Raw genomic sequence first — 27,701 nt, 5'->3', positions numbered from 1 at the left:
GTCCTAAAGCATAAAATGTAAAGTTAAGAACTAATTCACTTGAAATATATTTCAATTTTTCCTTGAAAATAAATAGAAACAAAAATTTTATTGGGAATTATTGTTTAACATTTAAGCAAACATACTTATTAAATAAATTATAGCAACCCTTACTTTAGAGAAAATCATGAAATTAATACTAGTTGGATAAAATATCTCATTTCATTTAATAATAATAATGGCAATAAATATAATCAACTCTGGAAAAGGTTGCCTTGATTCTACAGTTTGAGTGAATGTAAAGATCTTTGAAACTCATTTTAAGACCTGCTCTAGCAAACTATAAATCATAGTGAAGTAGTGTGATATTTTTAGGCATCTTTAATAACCCTCTATGGCATCTTTTCTCAAACCACAGCGCTCAACTATTACAGCTTTCTGACAGGAAACCAGGGATCCCAATTATTTCAGGCATTGTTTGGATCCTAAAAATCTGAAATACAAATCAGTATTGTATGTTAATATGCTACCTAGTATAATGCTGAGTGATGTAGCTCCATCAATGACTGTTAAATTAGTACAGGAAGGATGTTTAGTACCTTCTTTGTCTCAGTTTCCAATTCAAACAATGCCTCTAAGGAGCAGCCAAGCAGTCCTGTGAGATGACACTGCGAGTTCGAATGATTCAACAAGGAATCATTTTGGAAAGTTACCAGAAGTCTTTGTGATACCATAATACACTGATCCGCGTATAAAAAACCCTCTACTGGGCTAGCAGGATGGAACTGAATTGAACTTTGTAAACTCTCAGGGCAAAGGGGCTGAGACTTACTTTGCAGCACGAAATGACACTTTGGTTTCTAAACTTCAGTGTTACTAATCCAATCTGACTTCTACAGATCATAAAGTACAATTGGCCTTTTCAATGTAGATTCAAACACCTGGCTAAATCCATTAAACAGCGATTCCATGAAGCAAAATGTACTGGCTTTCAAGTTCGCCCTTGCTTTCTTCTATTATGAAAATTCTTTGAAGGACATTTCTGAAGAAATCAAGAAAATCTATAACAAACTAATGTAGAAAGTTTAAGCAAAATTATATTTGTACTCCACAGAGCTTTTCACAAATTTTTATAGATTGCTTCCGACAAACATACCCAGAATAGGAGGCTCCTGTCATTTCTGGAGTAAGTGTGTATGTATTTACAGCCCCTGGATTTATCTTAAAGACCCTTTGTACAAACACATGCAATTCAAAATATATGAAAATCAGCTCAGTTTAGCCCACTCCCTAACCCTAACTCTAACCCCTAACCCACCACCAACCCCCCAACACAGCTAACAACAAACCTTATGAAGCTACTCTTTGTCAGAGCACTGCTTTGAAAATAATTGTCACTGACCAAATTTACCATCTATATGTGCAGCTATCACATATCATTCATAAACAAGCTACAACTCTAATACCTGTGTTTTATATGTACATCATTGTTGAATCCTGCAGAAGATAAACAACTGATTACAGAGAAAGAGTTGTTCTAACTCAGTGAAGTTACTCTCAACACGGGTATTTTCTCTTTGGTCTTTCATTTTACTTACAAGGGTGCTTAGATTCAGATAAATGTGGGGAAAAAGAAATAAGAATTGACTAAACACATGTTTAGTGTCTTTGTGTGATTAGATTCAGGAACACTGCCAGGAGAAAACTTTGTGTATGATGTCATCTGATTTTAGTTCCTTGTCAAAAAAGAAGAAAAAAATACCTTACTGATCAGATGCTATTTTTTAAGTTTGGTAGAACAAAAAACATGTTCACTCCTTTAATAAGTACAAATAAACAAGACTGATGAGGTGAACAAAAATCAATACACAGATCCCAGATATTTTACAACTGTTTATTTTCAGTTCGAACATGATTGAAGTCAATTAGATGCAGATCTGTCCTGGTGATTCTCATGAAATCCATGTCAGATAAATCACCTTCCATGGAACTCTGAAAATTCAACACCACGCTTTAACTCATCTTTCCCTTAAATCCTTGAATTCCGCACATTCTTTAAAATTATTGTTTTATATTTATCACAACTATTTTTTCAGTCTTTTAGTGGTATTGTTTTATTTACAAAGCACACTGCCTACATAATATTGTTGATGTAATGGATATTTATGAGCACTGGTACATTTTAGCCCTCACTTTTGTGAGAATTTTTTTTTAAGTACCATGAAAAATCTTTCAGAATGAGAAGTGCACAAAATGCAATTTAAATATAATCCTCAGTAAGCATAGTATAAGAACATCTTGATTTATAGACTAAGAAAGACTATTAGGTTGTAACCAATATTGCTGACTCGAAAGAAAAGAGGTTTTAGACAATGCTTTAGAAATGATAAACAAAGTATACCCATTTTGTCTTGCTGTACTATAATGAGACCAGTCCATTTTTTACAATCATGAAGACATATATTCTACTTCATCATGTTTTGAATGTGAACTAGTAACTCAGAATTCTCTTTGAAATTTTATCTTTTATTAGTGAAAACTGAGTCTTCTCTTTCTGTGACTAGGTACTGTATCAGAAACTAAAGTAAGCCAAATAAGAGTTTGTTCTGCAGCACAGTGAATATCTGCATGTAAAATTTCATGACATGTAAGTGAAAATAATACAAAGGTAAATCAGTGTCAAAATGGCAAATCTGTGGCTACTGTGAAAATCAACTAAAAATACGGAGTGGTTATGGGATATACATTTGTTTACTTGACCAAACAAGCACACACACACACACACACACACACACACACACACTCTGTGCATCATTCACTTTTTGAAGTGTCAGATAACATTATTTCTTAAGTGACACACAGGGCTTCGTTTGCTATGCATAGGGTCAGTGAATATTAGCTTCATTTACACTTGGCTGAGAATTGGTTGATGTCAACAGTAGAGGCTTAGTTCCTGCACTGAACAGGGTTAGAATCTGACAGAAAGCTGCCATTGAAGAAGATGGATGATCTTCCTTGCTGACCTTGCTCCCCTAAAGTGTCATAGTTTGGGTCTCTTTCTAGCTCTACAACAAAAGACCCTCTCTGAGCTTCCCAGTAGCCTTCAGTTTTATTGGTGATAACAGGTCCAGACATTCTCATTGATTAGATTCTCTACCTTTTAAGCACAAGAGCTTGCCTTTTTTGGCTAGCTAAACCTTGGCACAGATGTCTTTTTTTGTAATTGCATCTCTGCTGTCTATTGGAAAGGATGCAGTCAGACAGGCAAACTTCATGTCAGCACAGAAAGTGCTGAACTATTTATCTCTGTTTCCCAAAGTCATTTTAATGTAAGTGATATGGCGTTTGTCTGAAGAAATTAACCCTTAGATAATCTCATAGTATACTTCTAAATGGAAAATCAAAATCTTCTGTCATTTTGATGACTAACTAGTATGTAATATATGTTACGCAGAACTATTCAGTGGGTAGGAAAAAAGGGCTTCCCAGTCATTTTATATAAGCAGTTATTGGCAACCATATTTTAGAACATATGTACCTGAAAATATTCTACATAATTTTCAGAACTCTATTTTGCCTTCTACCAGTGGTTGACACTGTGAAATATGTCCTTCCCTGACTAAAAAACACATTAAAATATTTGATACCTAACAAAGATGCTATACGATGTTATAAATTACATGTTTCTTTGAGATCCTGCCTGTGAGCTATTTTAATATGTTGGAGATTTGTTATTGATATTTGAATAATTTGAAAGAAATTACCTTACCTCAAATTCAAATGTTCAAAACATATATGATAAATGATGAAAAGTTCTTACAAGCAGATTTACATGTAACACATTTTATGAAAAATAACTGTTTTGAGTATGTATGGATTTATAACTCAGAGGCTTTAAAATATTATTATACATAACTGTCAACATTATTCCATGCAAAATATAATTTAACATATTTGCATATCTGGAATTGTACAGTTAGCTAATAAATATATGTATACATAAAATATACCAATCTCAGTACTAAAAGAGAAAACTTAGAATAAAAGAAAATTTCACAACAATGAAGGTAAGGATGTACCAATTCAAACTCAAGTTAACCCTTCTGTGAAATTGCAGACAAAATATAATATGATCATTTTCCCATACTTCAAAATAAAAACTATTAATTCTGCACATTATTTTTTAGTGTCAGTGCTTTCACTCAAGTTGAGAAAATATACTTAAAAATAACCATCAATTAAAATCTCTGCAGCCAAACATTTTGTTCTAAATATATTATTAACAGCTATCACTACAGGAAGTATACCTATTAGGGTGAGGAATCGCTTTTAAAATGTATAAGCTGACAGGTATTCAAGGGGAAATTCAAGAACACCATTCCCTTTTATTTTTAATATCATATACATGGTACATCGATGACTCTAAACTTTTATTGTCTTAAGAAAATAGTATCTCCTCCCCCAAATTCCAATAATTTCAGGTATGCATATGCAAAGCAACTATCAATTTTTATTTATTGATTTCTCTTTCTATAAGACAGACTGAACAAAATCAAAATTATTCCACCAAGATGTGAGCCAGAAGCACCAGGAACCTGAATTATTTTTAAAATCAAATCAGTTATTACTTTTATTTTATAATGATGGTGCTAAAAATCTAAAATTAATTTTAAAAATCAAATGAGCTCTGGATACTAGGCAATGTCTTTTTAAAAAATAAATAAAAATACTAACAGGATTCCTCATGCCCAGTCTGGGTTTTATGTTGAACTGACTTAAACTGTCTGTCTATGCAGATTCTCAGGACCATGTCCATCAATCAATGTCAGCATTCTATCAGACTCCACTCTGACAGCAAGTGATAGTCAGTTATCTGTTGACATTAATGACTAATAAATAACCATGCCCTTTCGATTTATGTGAATAAAATGTATACTGTTTTCAGTGTAGATTAGCCTATATGCAAAAGCAGACTTGGTTTTTGCATCTCATATATTAGGAATTGGTTAAAAAAAAAAGTGGCTGCAATAAAAGATGTGCTAAATGTGATCTCTGGTATACATTACTGTTTTGCTTTTCGACAAATCAACCCTGTCTCAGCTTGTATCACATGAGCTTAAATGAGCTGTATTCACAGGCTCCTGAATATTTATGCTGTCTTTTACAGACCTAACACGTAGTTTGTTGTCTCCACAATAGAGTATTATAGGACAGAAAATCCTTAAAAAACCAAAGATCAGAAGAAGTTGTGTCAGTATCCTAACCTTGCTCCTCTTTTGTTATTCACCCTTAATCTGCCTTCCTGGCAGGAAAAACTATTTAAATTATTACTACACACTCTGTTAAGTCTCCATCTCTCTCTCTCAGATTTAAACATACCATAACAGAAACTGTTACAGCTTTTTGAAAAAAAATAAGGATTGAGAACTTTTAAGTGATTAGGCATTCATATACACATCTTGACTGAGTTCCTTTTTGGTCCTGTCAGTGGTAATTCTAGAATTAGATACTCACAGTCTAAATATTACAAGAGGGGCTATAACCTTCAACATTGATCAAAGTGTGGTTTATGTTCTTAACTCAACAAGTTAGGATACAAATTGTGAACGTTTTGCCATATATTATGATTTGTGGTTTTAATTTTTAATTTACCACTTTACCTTTCCATTATGAAACTCCTCTGGTCAATAGTAAAAGCTTAATTTTATATTTTTTGCAAATAATTAACATCATCAATGACAGAAGAGGTAAAAACTAGATTTCCTGTTACACCTAATTAAGAATTCTACCAGTGGGACTTCCCTGGTGGTCCAGTGGTTAAGAATCCACCTTCCAATGCAGGGGACATGGGTTTGATCCCTGGTCTGGGAAGATCTCACATGCTACGGGGCAACTAAGCCCTCGCGCCACAACTACAGAGCCCATGCGCCGCAACTAGAGAGAAGCCCACACGCCACAGCGAAAGATCCTACATGCCACAACGAAGATCCCGTGCGCCGCAACTAAGACCTGACACAGCCAAAAAATAAAATAAAATAAATAAATATATTAAAAAAAGAAGAATTCTACCGGCAATGTGAAAGGATGGATAATAGTTCAAAACAGAAAGATATACCATCACTAGACCAAAACTTTGCAATGAAGACAAGTAAAGAGTTATTAATAAGGTTCAAACTTTTTATTAACTGCCTATTAATATGCATAATACTGAGTTATATAGAATTACTGTCATGTCAGAAAGGCAAAAGGGCAAAACGTTGCCAGCTATATTATATTTCATCAATAAAGACACAGAGTAGGGAAGGAAGATGTACTTTCACTATTTTAGTCCACTTAATAGATGGGAAAATATGTTCTAAAGAGTTTTAAACTTGGGAATACTGTAGAATTTTCTGAGAGGTAAATGAAAAGCTATTGCCAAGTCTATACTGCTACAGGAAATGATGTAGGGGGGAAAGAAAAGAAGAAACCAGAGGGAGCTGGGATGGGAAAGAACATCCACTTTACCATGCTGAAGGATGAATGAAGTATATTAGAAAGAAGGATGACTACACGTACAGTGATGGCCTCGTGAATGATCTTGAAAATCAATGAGACGGCTGTCTGAATTTGAAGTGAGTAGCAATGTCATCATATTGGAAAGATTTACAAAGGGGTAAAATGATCAAACCATTATGTTCAACCTTGAAAAACACAGTGCTCAAGTACATAATGTTTGTGCAGAATAAACATTAGACACAGCAAGAAGCATGGCCCAAAGAGCAAATTTTTTAAAAGTTCCGATCAGGTTTTCCTTGCAAACTAAAATACTGAGCCACACGTTCTCCCAGTTTCAGATCACAGCTGAATGTCTAAGCTTAGCATGTGTTAATTTTAGAGGTCAGTTTGAGAAACAGATTTTACTGAAGTCTGACTGTCCCTCTGTCCTTGAAAAGACTGAAAAGCTGAAGTCTGTAGGTTTCTTAGAGGGAGATCTAGACTGAAACTGCAAAGTTAAACAGTGGAGTTTCTGCTCCCTCCCAAATCCTAGGTTTCTGATAATGTAAGAGGTGTTCGCTGTTCTCATTTTAAAACACATTTACCTACAATAGTCACAATATCCAAAACACGCTAATTGCAAAAATTTACCTTAGGATTTGGTAAAATACTATAAGAATTGAAAGTAAGTTAAAAAAAAAGTGAATTTTATCTTCCCTTATAGTAGAGGAAATATAAACAATCTACTTGAAAATAAGGAAGCAAAAATCTGTTTATAAATTGTTTGCTTTGTGAAGCAAAATTTAAAGACATTACCGAGCTTTATTTTGTCTTGTGTTTTCTTTTTAAAATATGCAATAATCCAAGAATATCCTGTATGAGTATTCAGCCTCTTTATAATTGCCACCTGAGATTTCCACAGAGAAAAAAAACCTTAACTATTCTGCACTTATATATTAAGAGATTAGTGCACAGCAATTTAGCAATCTAAAAATGGATCAAGGAGAACAATAAGCTTTATTTTTTGTTCCATTGTGTTCACTTGCATGTTTTCTTTTTGGTGGGAGTAGAGGTGGGCAGTGTGTCTGTGTGTGTACCTATATCTGTATGTGTGCATATGTATATATACATACATGTGTGTATATGTATATGTATTGTGTGTGTGTGATGTTGAAGTGGAAAGAAAACAGGAAACAGTTAAGTTCTGATTTTACTTTGGGATCTGTCATTAAATAAACTGTTAGAACTATAAATGAGGTCCTTAGCTGTCCCATTTATTACAAGCCCCCCAAGACCTTCTAATTTATCTTCAACAAAATTTAAGGTACACTCAACCTTCAAGAATTTATGATTCTAATTGTCTAGGAAGAGATTATACCCTCAAGGAGTATAAGAATGTCCACAGAACATTTATGTTATAATGAATGTATACATTTGAGTGGGTAAGATACATATCTCACATCTCTTTTCAAGGATAAAACTACTTTACTAGGAAATGTCAACTAACATGGGAACACTATGTAGTATAATTATTTCAACTTTTAAAAATAGAAGATATAAAGAAACACTTTTTGAAATCATCAAGTTTACTTATTTATCCTATCTACTAGTTTAAATTAATGTCATTAATTAATGTCATAGGTAAGTTAATGCCATTAAGTGTCATTGCCTATATGGGAACTGGTTTAGCTAAAATAATAAACTACTATTAAAATAAACATAGAACATATGTATCATCGGAAAACATAGATTAGTATAGTGAACTTACTAATAATCAATTTATTTTTCTCAGAATAAACTTTTATTATATCTAGTGATTCTTTAGATATATTCTACATCTTTCTGCTCCCACTCTTGATCTCTCTCTTTTAGAAAGAATGATCTTCTTAAAAAGTACAATAGGTAATATTAACATAACAGATTGTTAATCAACTTTACTAAATGACAAATACAAGGTATCTAGCTAATAATTATATGTGATCAATATTATATTTTATTAATAAAAGCATCACAGTGCTCCCTTCCCTTCCCCGGATCTAGGTTTCTGTATTCAGTGTTAATAGCTTCAGTGCAGGTCTGAGGCTGATACCACCATAGGTGAGGGGCTAAACTAGATGTTAACTGGGTGACACATGAAACAAAAAATAAACCACAGTATGTGTCCTTTCAAAGCCTCCTAATTTTCTAATATATTGGAAGCAAGAGATAACATAATTATCAACAGTAAATAATTTAAATGAAAGAACCAAACTAAAAAATTCAAAATCCACAATACCTAAACTGTTAAAATCTTTTCAAACTACTATGCCCCAGAATGTATTTTCCCCTCTTTTCTATGTCATTCATTGACCCCAGACTAAACAAAATACACTAAATAATAAACCGTCCATACTTCTTTATAAGACCACAAACTTCGAGAAAAATAATGTACATTTATTTCAACTGATGTATGTATTATTCTGGGTTCCTGTGAAATGCTATTATTAGGGATTAATATTTGATGTGTATACACAGATTATAACTTTTTAATGAAGTTGATATTATAGGTAGAAAACAAAAAAGAATGTCTTTAGCTCATTAATTTGACCTAAACTCAATGTTGAGTTGTTTTTGTTTTATGTGTGTATGTGCCCTTCTACTTCCCATGTATTAATACTATAGGAATTAACACATATTAATACTATGTGGATAACCTAATGAAGACATGCTTCCATAAAAGTAAATTTTTGTGATAATTTGCATAGGATGAGATAACCTGAATTAACTTAAATGTGAGGAAAATTAGAATAAAAGGATTGTCAGAAATTTTCCTCTCTGATTCTTGCATCAGATTTTTATGCCCATAGAGAAAAATATCAAATACACAGCTGGGTTAAATTTCTCCCATTAAAATAATAACATTATTTGCACAAAATAATTACATTATACATACTAGTATCATAAATAAAAGCTTTTGTAGATTAGTGATAATTACCTTAGAGAAAATGGCTTGAAGCTCAATAAAAAAAAAAAATCAAATTAATTGCAACATTTTAAGGTATCACTGATTTATATTTTAACATTATCTTCTAGAAACTGACGCCAATTTAAACTTCCACTAGAAATATAAAAGGGTAACCATATACTTGCCAAAGTTAGGATAATTAGAAATGTGCTGAAGTCATGTACTGAGTTTCTAAATCATAGGAAGTTAAATCGCACATATTAATTTCATATTGCCTTCCTTCTTTCCTCATTTTTCCTAACTTTCATCAGGTCTTCCTTCTTTCTGTCCTTTATTTTTTGAATAGTTATCATGTTCAATGTACTATGGGTACGTACAATGTTGATTGAAGATGAGTAAAAAGCTGTATATTTTTAAATGAAGTCTACAATGTTCTAGAAGGAAATTTTGCTATGATTGTTATTATCACAAATATCCTTCTCCTTTTTTTTTTTTTTTTTTGCGGTACGCCGGCCTCTCACTGCTGTGCCCCTCCCGTTGCGAAGCTCGGGACGCGCAGGCTCAGCGGCCATGGCTCACGGGCCCAGCCGCTCCGGGGCATGTGGGATCTTCCCGGACCGGGGCACGAACCCATGTCCCCTGCATCGGCAGGCAGACTCTCAATCACTGCGCCACCAGGGAAGCCCTCCATATTTTTTAAGGAATTATGAGCAAATATCTCGCAAAGGACAGAAGAAACTGATTAACAGTAGCTGTTCCTGGAAAAAGATATTTGAGACTGCAGCACACAGCGATGGCATTTGTTCCAGATCTATGCACATTACCTATTCACAAAGTCTTAAAAAACAAGTATTATAAGCTTCTGAAGTGAATAATTTAAAGAAGAGTATAAAAATTGCAATGTAATGTAGTTATAACTGAAATAGCAGAAATATATTTGAATGTGATACTGAATTTACATAATTTCCAATTTATAGAATAGAGTGTAATGTTAGTTTAGGGACTGATTTCTCAGTTTTGTTTCTTTCTCTTATTTTTCGTTTTTTTTTTGCAAACCAAGACAATATTTACAATATATAATTTGGAAGAAGACCAATATACTCTTAAAACAAAAGCTACTTTCCCATATAAGAGAAATAAGCTTTAATACCTTCTTATTTTAGAAAATGTATCAGGCTCTTGCAACTCTCTTTCTCAAGACATAAATATTACATTAGTAAAGGGGGAAATGGCTTTCTGTTCATTAAAAGAGGCAGATGGAGTAGTTAAAAGGAAAGACACATAAAGACAATGGACAAATAGAAAATGGGAATATGATAATGAATAAATATAAATATTTACATTATTCTCATAGAAATAAATTCCTCATATCTGGAGCAGACTCCTGTTCATGTTTGCTAATTCTTAGCATATCAACTTGCTATATGCTATGAGCAAAATGAAATACAATATAGGGTTCTCTTACAAAGTTTAAGACTAATCACAGAGACTGGACTTACACAACAAGGAATTAACTAGTGATATGAATTTGAAATAAGAAAATATTTGCCTTGGGAGTGGGTAGTGTATAACCAAATTTCTCAAAGTCTTTAAGAAATTTGATAAACATTTATTTGGAAGACTTGGGTGGTGCAAGGAACTGTGCTAGGTACCATGGTAGGTAGGTAGAATACTATAAGTAAGTTTTGGTTGTTAAGAAGCTTTAGGAGCTGTAAAAGGAAATTACAAACATTGATAAAAATCAGATCGCATATGAAGATCCCCAGAGAGAAAGGGCAAAGTATTGTTAAAAACCCACAGAGATCTTTTAACAAGGTATAAGTGCCGTTTAATTTGAAATGTAAGGAAAGGCAAAATTTCAACAGCCTGAGATAGGGTAGGTGGCATTGCTGGTAGAAGAAGGTAAGGCAAGGGAAAAACTAGGAGAACGGTACAGCCAGTATCTACCATCAGAATTTGGAAGAGAGGTCACTGAAGAAATTGGGGATGTGAGAGATTAAAATACAATAGGTAATTGTGATGGTTTATTTGTCATGATGGTTTATTTGTTTTTCTGTTTATTTAGGAGTGATAGGGCATCATAAAAACATCTATGGATGTGCTTCAGGTAGAACAAGAGACCAGTCAGTACCAAGCAGAGGGAACAGGGCTCTCAAGGATGATAAATTACATAACTCAAAGTTAGAAAAGAATACTAGGGTCAAGTAGGAGGTATTTAAATCCCACCCTAAGAAACAGAGAATTTTTATTGGTCATCAGGACCCTGAAGTTTTCTGAATAATACAGTAACAGGGTCTATGTTGTGTTTTACAAAGTGCATTCTGACCGCCCCATGAAAGAAGAACCGGAATAGAAAAGAAAATGGCAAAGCAGATGAAATATTTAGAATGTTGGGAAAGACAGGGATATAAGTATTTTGAAATTATTATAAATGAAAGAAAGTGCTCAGATTTGTATCACCATGAAGACATCCTGAAAGAAACTTTATCTTTTAAAAATTCCTTGTGATAGATATATGCTCATCTATAAAGATGTGTTCCACTGTATTGGTTAGGGGCAGGGATTCTGGAGCCAGACTGCCTTGATAAAACAGCAGTCGGCCACTCTATGCTCTTGGTGATTGTGGGTACTTAAGCCATCCCTTTCTGTGCTTTAGTTTTCTTACATAAAAATGTGTATACATATCATTTATGTAAATATGATTTAATATATAAAATGTAACACATTTATGTTTTACATACTTTTAAGTATGTTTTTCTCCTTTAAACTGGGTGATAACAGTGCTTACCTCTCTGTGAGACTAAATGAATTAACACATGTGAAACACTCAAAACAGCTCTTGCCATGTATTAATAATTTAAAAACAAACAAAATCTATGACCTGTTTTTGTTGAATGCCTTGACTCTCCCCACTTTTAAATCATTTAAACTATACCTGCCATTTACTACTGTTCTATTGCCTGAGCCCTGTATTTTATACAGATGCTAACTTAATTTAAAAACCCATATTTTGGAGATACAATTCAAGTTGTCTTTGTATGAGCTACCAGGTTACATAAAACTTATAATTATATTGCTAAAAAAGGTTAATGCTCAAGAAAGTTTAAAAACACAGAGAAAGAAGATCACCCACTATTTCACCATTCTGACACATTCATTGTGACGATATTTATGTTCCCATCTATTCTTTTCCCTATGCATACTTTGCTTAATTCTAAATATCAGTGTATACATTTTATTCTTTATTTTTCATTCAAAATTATTAATAAGATGTTTTAAAATTCCTATATCACATTGTTGATACTTTAAGGACTAAGTTCAATCAAGATGACGCACTTAACTTTGGATATTTAGGTTATTTTCAATATTTCAAATTATATACATTGCTGGAGGGGAAAAAAAGTTATATAGAAAGTTCTTCTCTTTCACTGAAATATCTTCCCTGGTAAATTACCAGGGATGAAATTACTGACTTAAAGGATATTTAACTATCTGTGGCCTTTGAGATCTATGTTCATTCACTCACTGCCATGAAATTTCTTTACTTAGCCAACTCCTAGTTGCATTATTAATACTAAGATAATAGCAAGCATTCATTGATTATTTGCTATGTCCCAGATACTATTCTTAGGGTTTCTACATGCATTATTTCATTCACTTCTGACAAGAACTCTATATGAGGGAGGTACTATTTTTATTAGCCCCATTTTATACTTAAGGAAACTAAGGCTTAGAGAGATTGTCCTAGTTTATGCACCTGGTATGTTGTTGAGCCAGAATTTAAAAACTCTGTGACTCCAGCATCTGAGCTATTAACCCTATAGTGTACCTTACATTTCTGTATATATTTGATTATAAATACTATATATCACAAAAACTCATTTGTTATCATGAAAAGTAATGGTACAAATTACATGCTTCTTTTCTGTGAAAAAAACACATGGTTTTCAAAAATCTAATCAACACACAGATTTCAATATTATTAATGCTATTAAGTTGAATGTTTTAATTATTGAAGTAACATATAACATGTTATATGTCTAAGTTTTACACTATTAAAGTAATAATATATCTGCTAACTCGATAATAGAAAATATTAAGAAGAAACTATTAGGGAAATTCCTTATAATAAAAACTAGAAATCTATGATTATTTGAGTCCCCCTTTACATGAAATCATCAAAAAAATTACTAAATCTTTAACCCAGAAAATTAAAATTAAGTGATATAAATAATGTAAGCAGCTCACATCTCTATGTTCTGATATATGTGCATGTAAACTGCATTACATCCTTGGACTTTTTACAATTAGGTTGACCATATATTCTATCATCCAAATCAGAACACTTTTGAAAGCAAAAAGACACAGTGTAATAAGCAAAACAATTATCCCCAGCAAACTAGACTTATGGTCACACTACTTAGAATAAAGTTTCATCAGTTCTTCAGTAACTAAAATCCACTGGTTGAAGTTCAGGACAAATTTTAGGGAGCAGTGTGGTGCAGTGGGGAAAAAGACTTGAACTGATAAACAGGATCCTGGATTCTCATCCAATTTTGTTACTTATTAATATCCCTGAGCTTCAGTTTCTTCCTAAATTGAAAGAAAGAAAAAATAATACTTTCTACCTCATAGCGGTGTGGTAAGGATTAAATGAGAAAAAAATGAACATAATTTTTCAGTGTAAACTACAAACCAGTTATACAAATCCAAGTTATAATACCAAGTTCCACATTTTGAGAAATACTATTCTACTTTTAAAATGGAATAAAATTGTACAAAAGTTCCAAAAATTTCAAATTATATTTCAGAATACGATTTATTAGTCTAAAAATATTTATATATGTAAACTAAAATCTGCTCTCATTTTTTTAAAATGACTACACTTTTTATCTAAATATATTGGGTACTGTGCATAGAAGTTGTGATGTAACTGATATGCTAAATATTTTCAAAAGGACTGTTTGACAATCGAAGCATGCTATCTGGAATTATATTTTTAAATGACTGTAAAGAGATGTTTTCTTTTTTTTTTTTTTTTTGCGGTACGCGGGCCTCTCACTGTTGCGGCCTCTCCCGTTGCGGAGCACAGGCTCCGGATGCGCAGGCCCAGCGGCCACGGCTCACGGGCTTAGTTGCTCTGTGGCATGTGGGATCTTCCCGGACCGGGGCACGAACCCGTGTCCCCTGCATCGGCAGGCGGACTCTCAACCATTGTGCCACCAGGGAAGCCCAAGAGATGTTTTCTTAAAATCACTATATTAAAAAATTAGACAGAAGTTCTCTATATATTAGATTTGACAAACATGTGGTTTTCAAAATTGAGTTATTTTTTCCAAAATCACAAAGAAGTAAAAGCTTTTCCATCAACTGATCAAAACTGTGTTCAGTTTTCACAGTTGTTCATATTTCAAACTATACTTTAACACATCACAATGGGCTGCCATTCTAGAAAGTGCCCAGATAAACTTGCCATTAAGTGGCTAACCACCATCATTTGGCTAGGGGCTCACTAACATCCTCTCCCAAACACTTCAGTTTTCCTCTATATGGGACTGGAATTTATTTTCAAACTCTTAACAGGATCACTGAAAGGAAACAGGAGAAATACTTATAAAGGCAGGCCTGAACTCATTCCAGAGGCAAGTACTCTCACAGCAATGCGTTGGAATTATGCCCAGGAGGGAAGTGTTTTTGCAAATGAACATAGTGCCACAGTTAAGCATAAGGTATTTAATTCCTTTGTCAACATCACTAAGGTTAAAAATTAAGAACGTTACACGATAGACAATTTACCTGAATTAGTGCACACATCCTTTTTCGGCTGAACCATAAGGAGGCATCTTGAGTCCTTTAATCACATATTTTTAATGAACTCTCACTATTAATACCTAATTCTACCTATTCCAATGCAGATTAAAGTAGATGACAGTGAACTAATTTTACTTCATTTTTAAGTACGTTGGTGCAGTTTGCAGGCGACAATAATTTTGGTACTCAAATGTGGTTCCAATTCTCGAAACCAAAATAAATGAATGTGAATAATCTTAATAGTACCACATTTAATGAGATGATTTTGTTCATTTGGAAGAAACTGAAGTCGTCATGGTAAATATATCTCTTTACTGCAGTTAAAGACTGCTTTTCTTACTAATTTCTATACTTAGGAAGTGTAGAACTCAAACAGTTCCTGTTTGTTTTTCTTAACAAGTAAATGTAGAAATCAATTGAGTTAAATCCACAAAATGAAACAAAAGAGACTATAACGTGCTTTAAAATTTTTTAAACCTTAAAAGAACAGGACTTTTAATATTATTTCCTAGTTTCTTTTTAGACCATTTTTAATTGTCTAAAGGCCTTGTGGATAAGTCCTTCTATACGCATTTTTATGTGTCCCATTTTTAATTGTGCAAACATTTAAAATTCCACTTTCACATCAATCAAAATCTCCATACTACTGAAACCGGCTGCTTTCACAGCTGAAGTGTAATAGTGTGTTGTTAAAATGTTCTTATAATAGTTATTGTTGAATCCACTGTCATTTTCAAGTACTTGTCAATAAAAACATTTCCAGTCAATAAAAACATTCCTTTTCATTGAATTAATTAGTTCATTAAGAATATTTCTGTACTTACCAAGTGGAATAGCATTCTGCCTATTAGTAGTGATAAATCTCCATCAGTTTTTGATTTCCACACATGTGGAACCTGCAGGATGTTCTACTTGTTAAGAAATACTACTAGTGAAGGAAAGGAGAAGAGGACAGTGGGTAGACAGGTTTGATTCCTTCAGGGAGTGTCAAAGGAGGCTGCTAAACTGGTCAATGGGACCAGAACCTATAGCATCTCTATTTGTTTAGCTCAGAGTTCACTTTACAATGTCAGCTATGGCAGGAATGATAATTGAGTGCTGGGTCATAGGCATTTTATATGCTAGCAACCATCCACATGAAGTATTTAACTCTTCAACCAGGACAGAAAAAATATATTTGCTCAGTTACTGTACCTAAATAATGTGTGCAGTAGCAATATAATGTGAGCCACATATGTAATTCTTAAATTTCTAGTAGCCACATCAAAAAAGAGTAAAAAGAAACAGTTGAAATAATTTTAATATTTTATTTAACCAAATATATCTAATGTATGATTCTTTCAATACCTGAGTAACATAGAAAATTACTAATGATGTTTGTCACATTTTTTTTGTACTAAGCCTTTGAAATTCAGTATGTAATTCATACGTGTAGCACATATCAATTTGGAATCGCCACTTTTTAGAACCTCAGAGCCACATGTGGCCACCGGCTACCTTATTAGACAACACAGATCTAAATATTTGTTAAATTATTTCTTGAAGTGTTCTACTAGAATGAGAATTTTATGGGGAAGTAATGTGATTTACATAACAAACTACTAGGACCAAGGCATTTAAGTTCAGCAATGAAACAGAATAATATTTGCCAGGATTCTCCTTGCTTTCTGATGGAAACCAGGGCAATACTGTTGCGAAAGTCCCGGCTCTGGAATCAGAACACCCTGAGCTTGAATCTAAGCTAGGACAAATACTACTTACTAAAGTAGCTGCAATAAGCAACTTACCCTTGACAGCCCCATTATTTTTTCTGTAAAATAGAGATGATAATGTTATCTATCTATTAAATGAACTCGTATGTGTAAAGCACTCAGAAGAGTATCTGCACATAGTAAATTAGCAAGAACATTTAGTTATAATTATCATTGTTAGCTACAATTCCCTCTAAATTAACTAGGATGTACAAATATTAAAATTATGCAGTTGGCTTAGGGGTACAAAGAATACATGAAAGTTATTTTGGGGAATGTATTATGTTTTCTAAGTTATAAGAGACATAAGTAATATAACCTTATTATATTTTCAGGATATCCACAAACAGAAAAATATCTATTAATTTTGAAGGTCCCTGTGACATACTTTTAAATAGAAAAATACTGGCCAATTATTATGACCACATAAAGCTATGTAAGAGAAAATTCAGTTTTACTATACAAAGGAAAAGGTTCACTAATTCATATGCTATTATTGTTTCAAAACAAACAGAAAACGTCCAGCTGATGTATTCCAATAACTAAAACTTACTTTGGCCCACTTCCACAAAAATGTGGTCTACCTATAATATGACTTATCAGAGAAATACTCCTTTAATTATTTAGTCCAGGAAAGAAATATGGCTTTGGCAGAAGCAACCTCAGAAAGTTAGCAAGGGAAATTTGATGATTTTTTAATCAAAGTTTTAGTACTTATAAAAAATAATTCTATAAGTTTGTAAATCTATTTGCATGTGTCTTGCCTATTAGTAGAACTCTTGTTAGCAGACCCCTTAACATCCTTTTCCTGTTATCCACAAGGCCAGACGATATGGGTTTCAAGACAGGAGGAATCACACATCATTAAATCCTGATTAATCTCACCTCACTCTGCTCAATCTCCTCTCTTAAATCTCGTAGCCCAATGTGCAACTGTTGTCTTCTATGTCAAGCATAGGGCCAATTAAATTTTAGTAACAAATATTATTATCGCCGATATTTATTGCAATATTTACTGAATCCTTAGTGCAGATATCACTATGGGGAATCATTGATAAGTTCAATAGTGACTTTACTTAAGATCTACTCAATTGGGCTGCTGGTACACAGCAGACTCACTTGTTCAAATAGTCATTATTACTTAATAGCCATTATTACTTAAAATCTCTGATATAGAAGAAAGTGCAAAGTGAAATTTTAATAGCACACATTACTTACGTTCACAAGTGTCCCCTTTTTGCTGGTAGCCTGCTTTGCAGATACATTTTCCAATGGGCACTAACCATTCTCCTTCTGCACTGCAGTGCATCCTGGGGGAGTTTTCCGCCTCTTCCTCTGCACTGCTGACACATGTCCCTCGGACCTCGACTAAAGAGGAAAATTCTGAACCAGTCACTGTATCTGGAAAGACAGCTAAGTTCTCAATAATGGACCAGCACTTCTTGTAGTACACTTTGACCGAAACCAAAGCTATGCAAGCCCCTACATCCTGAAAGGCAAGATAGAATCCCTTTTTGGACAAAGGTCCAATCTCTCTCACCTCAGTGTTAAGCTTCATCTTTCTTTCACCAAGGTCACCTTGGGTAAAACTTTCATCTGCAGCAATGGTGTCTATTTTTACATAGAGGTTTTCTCTTATATTCCTGCCAGTGTCGTAGTCTGTTTCATAATAGTACAAATTAAAGGTTTCCTTGCAAGTTCCCAGGACTCCAGGAAGACTGTTACAATCCCTCAGGGTGAATTTCAATTCTACAAAAATCCTTTGTGCATTGCCTTTCGAAATCCAGTTAGTCCGCAGCCAGTTGTTTTGGTTGGGCTCCATGACCTGGCACACCTGGTATGTTCGGATTGGGGTATAGTTCTCATCCAAACCACTAATTTCTTCCCACTGTAAAATTTAGAAAAGGTCATCAGTCATTCAGCAAAAAATAACATTTGGCTTTTGCAAGTGCATGAGGAATCTTTAGTGTAGCACAAATGCATATCTTTCAAAGAGCTAGGTGAATTCCCACCCTGACGAACACTGTAACCTTTAGAACAGAGTCTCAGTTCAGCTTCATCCCGGTGTCAGAACATCATTTTTGTTGCTTGTATTGTTTATGCATATAATAAATCTTTCATTTTGCTTAGTATCTGTTTGCAAGTGTGTTAGTGTTGCTTTTTACATGTTTGCTTATGCCAATGTCTCCACTGAGCTTGGGATTTTTATAGACTAAAGCACATAACAAAATTACTTAAATTACCATTTAATGCATATACATACAGATACATGGCAGAATTCTTGATAACTCCGTTGACATTTTAAGTGTTGATGTTAAACTTAGAGAGTACCTAAAAACACAGGGAAGAAAATGCCAAGAGTACTCTGAAATGTAAAAGCATTCCACAACATGTTGATAATCATAATGAGAAATCTTTTACGATCTTTGCAAAATGAGATATAAGGGAGGAACATTTCACAGAGCTATTTATTTATTGCAGTGTTATATACTATACTATCCATAATGCCATATAACTATAAATAAGTAGTTATAAAAGTGTGATACATCTTTATAAATAAGTTGCTTTCAACAGACAATCAAATGTACATGGCAAATCAGCATGCTGGATCATATTTCAGTAATAAGCTTTCTGACAGGAAAAATATCAGATGGTTAAAAATGTCCATTCATATGCTGATATAATGTACACTACAGCAGACTCATATATTTTCACAAAAAAGGAAAACAATAAGCTTAGCCAAATTTGCAACAATTTAAAGATTAAGTCTTGTATAATCTATCTATATTGCTCATTAGTTAATAAATTCATTTCACCTAAAAGCCTAAGAGAACAGTTGTTTATGTCCTTCCTTACCATCATTACAAAATTTCCAAGTTTGTATTTATGATACCTTAATAGTGAAATTGTCACCTACTTATATTCATTCCCCAAACAGGAAATGCCAAATATAAAATTATATTAGTATTCTAATCCAAAGTCACATAGCATGAAATATTTAAACTATCGTTTCAAGAAAAGCAGATGGGAAAAATTTTAAACTAATAAGCATGTGGTAATGAGTTTTATTGGTAAAACTCGATCAGAAAAATCAATTTACTTAAATGCTCTGTGAAATATTAATTTCTAACTTTAAACATAGTTCTTAGAAAACAAACAAGACAGACAAATTAGTAATATACTGTAATTCAGAAATTTCTTATGATGACATATTATATATTTGCTACAATTTTATTATACATATCATCAAAGGTCCTCAAATGCAGCAAACAACCAATTATCATGTTCAGCTTTTACTCAACACAACTGGAGTTTGTGACTAGTTGATGGAGTACATAGTTTCCTGTTTCAGTTAGCTGCTTATAATTTGCTTGAATGGCCCTTAGCCAAATATAACCAAATTCATCCATTTGGACAAGCAGATTTTAGTCTCTTAATTAGGTTGAAATTACTAAAATAAGTAAAACTAGTAGTAGCATCTACCAAAAAATGAAAAGCTCCAAGGATAAATGAACTCTTTTGAACAATTCCCTAGTTACAAGAAACGAAGGCTAATTATGAGAAAGGACTATATCTCAAGAATTCCTTTTTCTAGTTCCAAGAACAATTATATTATTTTGTTCAATGTATGAAAAATCAACTTTACTACCAATGAAACTCAGTTAATTTTAATGTTTAATTAAAAATTTACTCCTGCGGGGAAAATTTCAAGATAACTGTTGCATAAATAACAAAGAGTGAAACGAAATAAATGCATTTAATGTAACTTTTGTTTTATTATCTCACTTTCTAAGAGACCGCAGTGATTTCTACAAACACCACCATTGGGAAAGAAGTCTTAATTCGGCTAGCATGCTTTTATAGTATGCTTATAAAGTTATTTCTAGACACTTATATCTTAATAACATTTTATTTCCAGTTAGATATTTAACCACATGTAAGCCAATCCATTTCATATATGGAATATATTGTCAGTCGTCATTTTCTAATATTATCTGCTGATTCCTAAAGATATGTAAGGTTAACGGTTAACTCAAGATACTTTGGACTGATAAAATGTCCATTTCAGTCCAAGATAACATAGGCAGTCATAATTTATCATTTTATGGATTACATGGATGAAATATTACAATAATATATCAGTTTACTTCCCCTTAGAGATTAAAAACCATGCTGTATCTCTATTTGTTTTAATTGATGGATGGTGCAAAAAGGGCCACATCTGTCATTGGCAAGAAAGGTGCTTCATTTTTTATTGCGAATGTCTTCCTATAGTGTATGTTATTTTACTCATGGAAACTACTCCACTTTCAAGAAAAGTATGACATTCATACTTCAAACAGCATACTTTTTATATTTAATCTGTAAATATTTGTCATTTTTTATAGCTTTGTCTGACCAATACAGATAGCTGCAATATGATCTTAAGCGTTTCTCAAATATTAATTTAATTAAAAACCTAAATACTTTAAACAGATTTGCATTGTTCACATTTTGCATTCTTTAACTTCTAGCTTATGACACATTGATTTTATGATGCTCTTATACTCAAAAATCCCTTTCAGACTTTCATTCTTGTCTTTGCAAAGTTTCTTACACTTTTTATATCCTCACTTATACTTCATGCTCTTTGACTCCAGATTTTTTACTGTACCAAAGATTAACTTAAGTAACAATGGGGTACATTTACCTTTCTTGGAGCCCCCTTCCTTAGTCAGGGATGAAGTATGTGTCCTGTCTCACAATTAAAATAAGACCTGAAGACATAGACACTGAACTAAACTTAAGTAATATATCTTATCTATATTAGTAATATAAGTAATATATCTTATATATATTAGTAATATATCTTAAGTAATATAAGTAATATATCTTATATATATTAGTAATATATCTTAAGTAAGTAATATATCAGATATATGAAACATAACGGTCAGAATTTTTTTAGAATCTACTTATATTTTCATAGAATTTTATTGGACAGCTTTCACTCATTTATGATAACAGACTTTTACTCTGATATGTGCGTACTGTGCCATCACTTCTGATTAATAACAACAGATAGCAGCACAACATATAAATTTAAGAAAATCCAAATCATATTTTAGAGCAAATTTTATGTTAAAATATTGAGCATATTACAGTTTTAGTTATCTTTTCAAGTATATTTTGAATGATGCTAAAACGTTTTTCAAAAGAGGAAAACAGTTTTAAAGAACTACTGTTTTAAAGAACTACATACAACCTACTTGGTGATGATACTAAGGAAGTATAAAGCAACTAAAGAGGTTTAAGTGAGTTCGTGAAAAGCATGTTCTCTGTAATTAGTTAACAGTTATAGCCTGGAACCTGAGGTATGGTCCCACTCACAATAAGAACTCATTTTTTATCCATTTTCCAATGTTCTAAATATACCTTGTCTACTCAAAGAACTCAATGCCTCATTATAAGCACAACAAAATATTGAACAAGATATTGGAGATCAAAACAGTTTAAATATGAAGAATGTGAATAATTCCACTGGGGGAGGAGGAAAAGGTTTTATTTCTTACTTAAAAAAAATAAAGGTTGATATTTTATGAGGAGAAGCCCTTACCCCATTGGGTGGAGAGGAAATCCATTCCAGCTCTGTTTGTTGTGCTTTAGAATCCAGCAGTAGTACTGAAAAAGAAAGTTGCATTTCTAAATGTCAGATGAAAAATGAAAACATGTTTGTAAAAGTTATTAAAGTCGATCTAATTTTTAAGATAATTACCATTTTATGATTTAAAATAAAGAGTTATTTACATTAATGAATGACAAAATGTATACCTACCTCTTACAAATATATTCCACTTTCTTAGGGGAAAAAAGATATTAAAACACTAGCATTATAGTTTTTAATTAAAATATTAAAATTAACTAAAAAACTCAAAAATAGCATGAAAGCAAGGGTAAAAAAATTGATATGTGAAGTATACTGATTCTATAGTAACAATATATTGTAAAGAATTTTGTAAACCACTGACTGCTCTAAACTTTGTCAAATATAATAACATTAACATAATAAAGCATACTCCCTATTACTCCTCAGCCAGTCATTAATTTGTACTATTCTTCCAAAAGTACTTCCTAGTGCCTTTTGAGAATTGAACCTTTTTTTTTTTTTTAAACTTTCCACACACAGTGTCTTCTCTTAAGCCAAAATGAATACAATTAAAAACTATATTAAGCAATGTTATCATGAGAAAAATAAATTTCCTATCATTTACAAGATATATTATTGGGTTAGTCAAACATTTGTTTTCAATATTTCTATTTTTTTAATTTCTTAATATTTCAAAGCAGTATGTAATTCTCAAAATGGAATACTTAAACTTTGACTTGACTTTTAAAAAACAGTTGTATTCTGCTTTTATGCTACCATAAAGCATAATACACTTAACTTAATATTTATATAAATGTAATTAATGCTCCTGATGGTATTAATATAAGATAATGCAGCAAATATCATACATTAATATATACCATACTTCCAATTTAATATATTTTATTGCTTTTTAGGACGATTCCCCTCCTAAAGCATTCACTCTTTGCTCAAACCGGTTGCAGAGTTACATGAGTTTGTATTCTTTAAAAATATTTCTATGATTCTATAGCATTTTAGCAAATGTATCAATTTGTCCAGAAACAATGGTGAATACATTTTCAAGTGTGTAAATATGCTTACCATCATCCTCAGCAAAATGTTAAAATTTGAACTTCAATTAAATACATGCTTAAATAAACTTTTCAGTGACCAACAGAGGGAAAAAAATGTGTTTTGAAAGGTAACGAAAATTTGTTACGCTAAGAAAAGAAACAGTTGATTATGTGTTCAACTCCTTCAAGCTAGTCAAGGTTATTCCCTATAACTGAAAATGGATATAGAAACACATTTTTCCCAAAATGTTTTATACTTAAGACTCTCAGGGAGACCATGACAGCACAAACCTTGGTTACAAACACTTGACTCCCTTTCAAATAATAATTATAATTTCAAAACCACACTTTTAAAATACCAAGTTGTACTTCGAACTAGGAACAGCCATAAATGTTTAGATTACTGAACTTACATTAAGTAACTTTTAAAGTTTATTTTGTTTTTGTCCTCAACGTGGACAAACAACATGGATTCCAGGTACTTTCCTTTTGAAATTACTTTTTTTTTTTTTTTTTTCGGTCTTCCGCAGTGACAAGAGACAAGTGAATTTTAAACCCAGGAAACTTTCTTGGGTCGTTTTTGAGGGTGAATTAAAACACTCCTTTTCCGTTACCCCTCAGCACAGCCTGGGGTGGGAACCAGGGACCCCGGCGGGGCGGTGATGATGGCAAACAAGTTAAGAGAGAACAAATGAACAAATAAAACAAAAGGGAAACCGGCCCCTGAGCGTTTAACCAGCTCGAACGATTCACCGTGTCTCCCTTCCGCCGTCCGCTCTCTGTGCCAGCCCTCAAGTGCGCGCTTTTGCCTTCCCGCTCAGAGCACCGAGCGCCAGCCGCCCTTCGCGCCCGCAGAGGCGTAGCCCGGCAGCCAACCAGGACCCAGGACACGCGGGCCGGGGTTCGTGGACTCTGCGCTCTGCCTCGCGGGCCGGGGTGGGGGATGCAGGGGGTGGGGGCGAGGGTGAGGAGCAAGATGCGGGTCGCCCCCGGCGGAGCCAGCCCGGAGTCGGGCGGGCAGCGGCTGGAGCCGGGGCGGGGCCGCCGGTGGGGCGGGGCGGGGAGGGGGATGCCAGACTGGCGCGCCCGCCGGCCGAAGCATCCATTACGCCTCCGCCAGACTTGGGCACTCCAGGGAGCCGGTGGCGCCCGAGCTCCAGAAGGAACCGGGAGGAGGAGAGGGGCTATCGGGAAGCGTCTCCTCAGAGGGAGCGCGGCGACGGCATTAACGAAAGGAAAAACAGCGGCTGCACTTCGCCTCCAAACGTCAGACTGACTTACACGCGCGCTCCCAGTAGCCGAACTGACCTCCCCGATAGAACGTGTGCGGGAAAAGGGGAGAAAGGGGGGTGCCCCTTCTTCCTGTAACTACCCCCCATCCGCTCCGGAGAGCCAGGCACCTGTTCCAGGCGCTTCCCGGCTCTTGCCCCTGGGTGCCGCGGCGCCGTCTCGGGGCTTGCTCGTTCCCAGAACGGCAGCCCTGGGCCACTGTGGCGCGCCGGGTGCGTTGCCACCGAGAAGCGGAGCGCGTTCCTCACCCCCGCCCACCTTTTAAACCGCTCACTTCTGCATGTAAAGAATTCGGCCTCCTAGAATCAGAATCCTCTCCACGTATTTCGCACCCAGAAGAGGAACGCGGGCGAGCAAGCCATTCTGACTGCAGGAACCTCTCCCCCTAGTGATGCAGTTATTTATAGCTCAAACTCCAGCCCGGGTCTGTGCGAGCTCGCGCGCGGGGTTTCGCCCCGGCGGTGCAAACTTTTCCTTGGGTCCCGCTCTTCCAGGGGCATCAATACAAGTTTCCAGGATTCAATGTCCCTAATCGCTAATGTCATGCGAGTAGAAGTGTGGGCTTTGGTTTGTATGGCTGTGTGTTTCTAGCAGATGTGGGTTCATCAGCAAACGCGAAACCAACAGCTGGAAGTTAAGGTTTTCTCTGAATGGGTTCAGCATCAATACAGGTTGCAGATGCGGAAACTGGGGTCAGAAGGTCAGGCTGGATCAAGGAGCAGACTATGGCGTTTGGCTGTGGGAGAGGGTGTTTTGAGTGACCGAAGAAGGGTCCACGAAGAGAATTTAAAAATGCAGCACTAAATAACTCAGTTTTCAGGGATAGATGGAGCGAGTACCGGTACGTATCCACTCCCGACCACCATGACCTAAATCTGATAACAGATTTCTCCATCCTCCACACTTTAGGAACAAGTAATTATTAGTAGTCTGCTTTTAAATATCAGGAAATCAACCTTAGACTTACAGCCTGCAAGATACGGAGGAGGGTGGGTAGATTGTGACACTGCTCAGAAGCAAGACCTTTCCATTGACAGGATTTATTTTTCCCCAGCTCCAACTACAGGCACCGAAAGGTATTTTACTTTCTGTTAATGGTTCAAAGGAGAAGGGGGTGGGGGTAATAGCCATATACAGGCGTATCTGGCTGCCCAAATGAATCCTGGCTCTAGTCAACCAGAGCTAGCCCTCGGGGTCCAGGTCTTTTTCAAGGTTAGACCACTAGCACTCCTTAACTGCCGGACTGTGGGGCAGAGATTTGGGGGCCTCTGGTCGCCCGGGAGGCATCTCGTAATCAGTTGCATTGACCCAGCCCGTCCCCTGCCTCCCCGGCCCGGCCGAGCCCTCTGGGCTGCCGCTGTCCCTGCGGCCGCCGGAACCCGCGCGGCGCGCGCTGAATGGAGATGTCTCTGGACCGCGGGGCGCGGAGCGCGCGCCGCCCGCTGCTTCACCTCCGCGGCGTTATTGTTCCGTGCAGGCGGCCGAGCGCCAGCCGCAGGCCCGCGCCGGCTCCTCGGACGTAGTGAGCACTTCATTAGTAACCCGAGCATTCGGAGCTCACCCAAGTCACGGCGCCTCTAGAAAGGCTCCGGACTCCAGCCGCTCGCCGGCGGGCTGGTCAGGATACTAGAGGCTGCACTCCCCAGTCTCCGACCAACTCCGGCCGCAGCTTACCCCCAGGGAGACGAACGGCGAGAGGAGGAAGAGGAGAGGGCTAGAGGAAGAGATCTGACCCGCCCAGGGTCCCGGAGAATGAGCTTGCCGGCCGTTCCCACACCCCCGCCCCCTGCCCTCCGTTGCTGCTCACGCCCTCTGTACAGTCTGCGCCAGAAATCCCGCTCCCGTCGGGCGAACGGCCCCGGCAGCGGGGCTGCAAGCGTCTCGGAGCAGCCCGCTTGCCACCCGCCCGCCAGGAGCGGCCCGAACGTTGAGGGGGCGGGGAGCCGGCAGGGGAGGTTCGCCAGGCTCCGGAGGCGCGGCCGGCAACCCCGCGGACCAGCCGGCTCTTGCAGGTAGACAGCTAAATAAATGTCAGAACAAACTTTGCTTTCCCATCACCTTACCTTCCTTTGCAGCCTGCGCTTCCACGGTGTGTGCAAAGCGGAGCAGCCAGATGTAGCATAAAATAATCCATGAAGGGTGCCGAGTTTGAAAAACCATGGTGCATGAGCAGGTTTTATCTTAGGTTTCAGTTGAGTCGCAGCTTTTTAAATGCTGTTTGCTCCGGAGTATGTGGGGCTTTTTTATAAAACAAAAATTATTGCGCTCCACGCATCGATTCCCTTTCTCGATCTACGGCCGGCTGCTCCACGTTTAGCTTTTGAAAAAAATTTTTCCCTCCTTTGGTCCGCACAGTGTTTGCTGCCTGCAAGTCTCCGACTGCAGACCGGCCGCTTGCTCCACACTCCAATAATATCAATTAGGGGGGAGGGGGGCGGGGCTCCAAGCCGAGAGCCTCTGCCACTCGGGCTGAGTGGCAGGCGCAGCCGGCCTCCCAGGCGGCGATTCCCAGGGCTTGGGGGCGGGTCCCGGCGAAACGGCCGCCCCGGCCTTGGGGGCGGGGTTAGGGGCGTGGGCCAATCGGCGGCCAGCGGAGTCAGGTTGCCCGTCCAGGATTGCCTCCAGGTTTTGAGCTCCGGGCTGGCGCTGGATGCTCCGAGAAGGGGGACGTGGAGGGCAAGCGAGGTGCGTGCTGCTGTGGGAGCTTTGCTTTTAGCAACCGCAGCTTTCGTGGAGCAGAATCAATCCTAAATAACGCTCCCAATTTA

General features: G+C 36.1%; 1 protein-coding gene across 7 annotated transcripts in view; it reads right to left on the bottom strand.

Moving 5' to 3' along the window:
• Window positions 1-27,108, bottom strand: part of EPHA7 (EPH receptor A7) — a 163,646-nt gene extending 136,538 nt beyond the window's left edge. For 6 of the 7 annotated variants that reach the window (XM_065888512.1, XM_065888513.1, XM_065888514.1 and 3 more), the window contains exons 1-3: window positions 26,997-27,093; window positions 22,559-22,623; window positions 18,181-18,850 (exon numbers count right to left, since the gene is read on the bottom strand). In XM_065888512.1, coding sequence (XP_065744584.1) covers window positions 18,181-18,850; window positions 22,559-22,623; window positions 26,997-27,093 — 832 coding nt within the window. Of the gene's footprint in view, window positions 1-18,180; window positions 18,851-22,558; window positions 22,624-26,996 lie in introns of all 7 variants that reach the window. The other variant, XM_065888517.1, reaches the window with a different exon arrangement.
• Between the last annotated feature and the right edge of the window lie 593 nt (window positions 27,109-27,701).

Source organism: Phocoena phocoena, chromosome 12 (assembly GCF_963924675.1).
Source record: "Phocoena phocoena chromosome 12, mPhoPho1.1, whole genome shotgun sequence".
NCBI lineage: Eukaryota > Metazoa > Chordata > Mammalia > Artiodactyla > Phocoenidae > Phocoena > Phocoena phocoena.
Note: the sequence above shows the minus strand (reverse complement) of the source record. Positions and strands in the feature narration are given on the sequence as shown.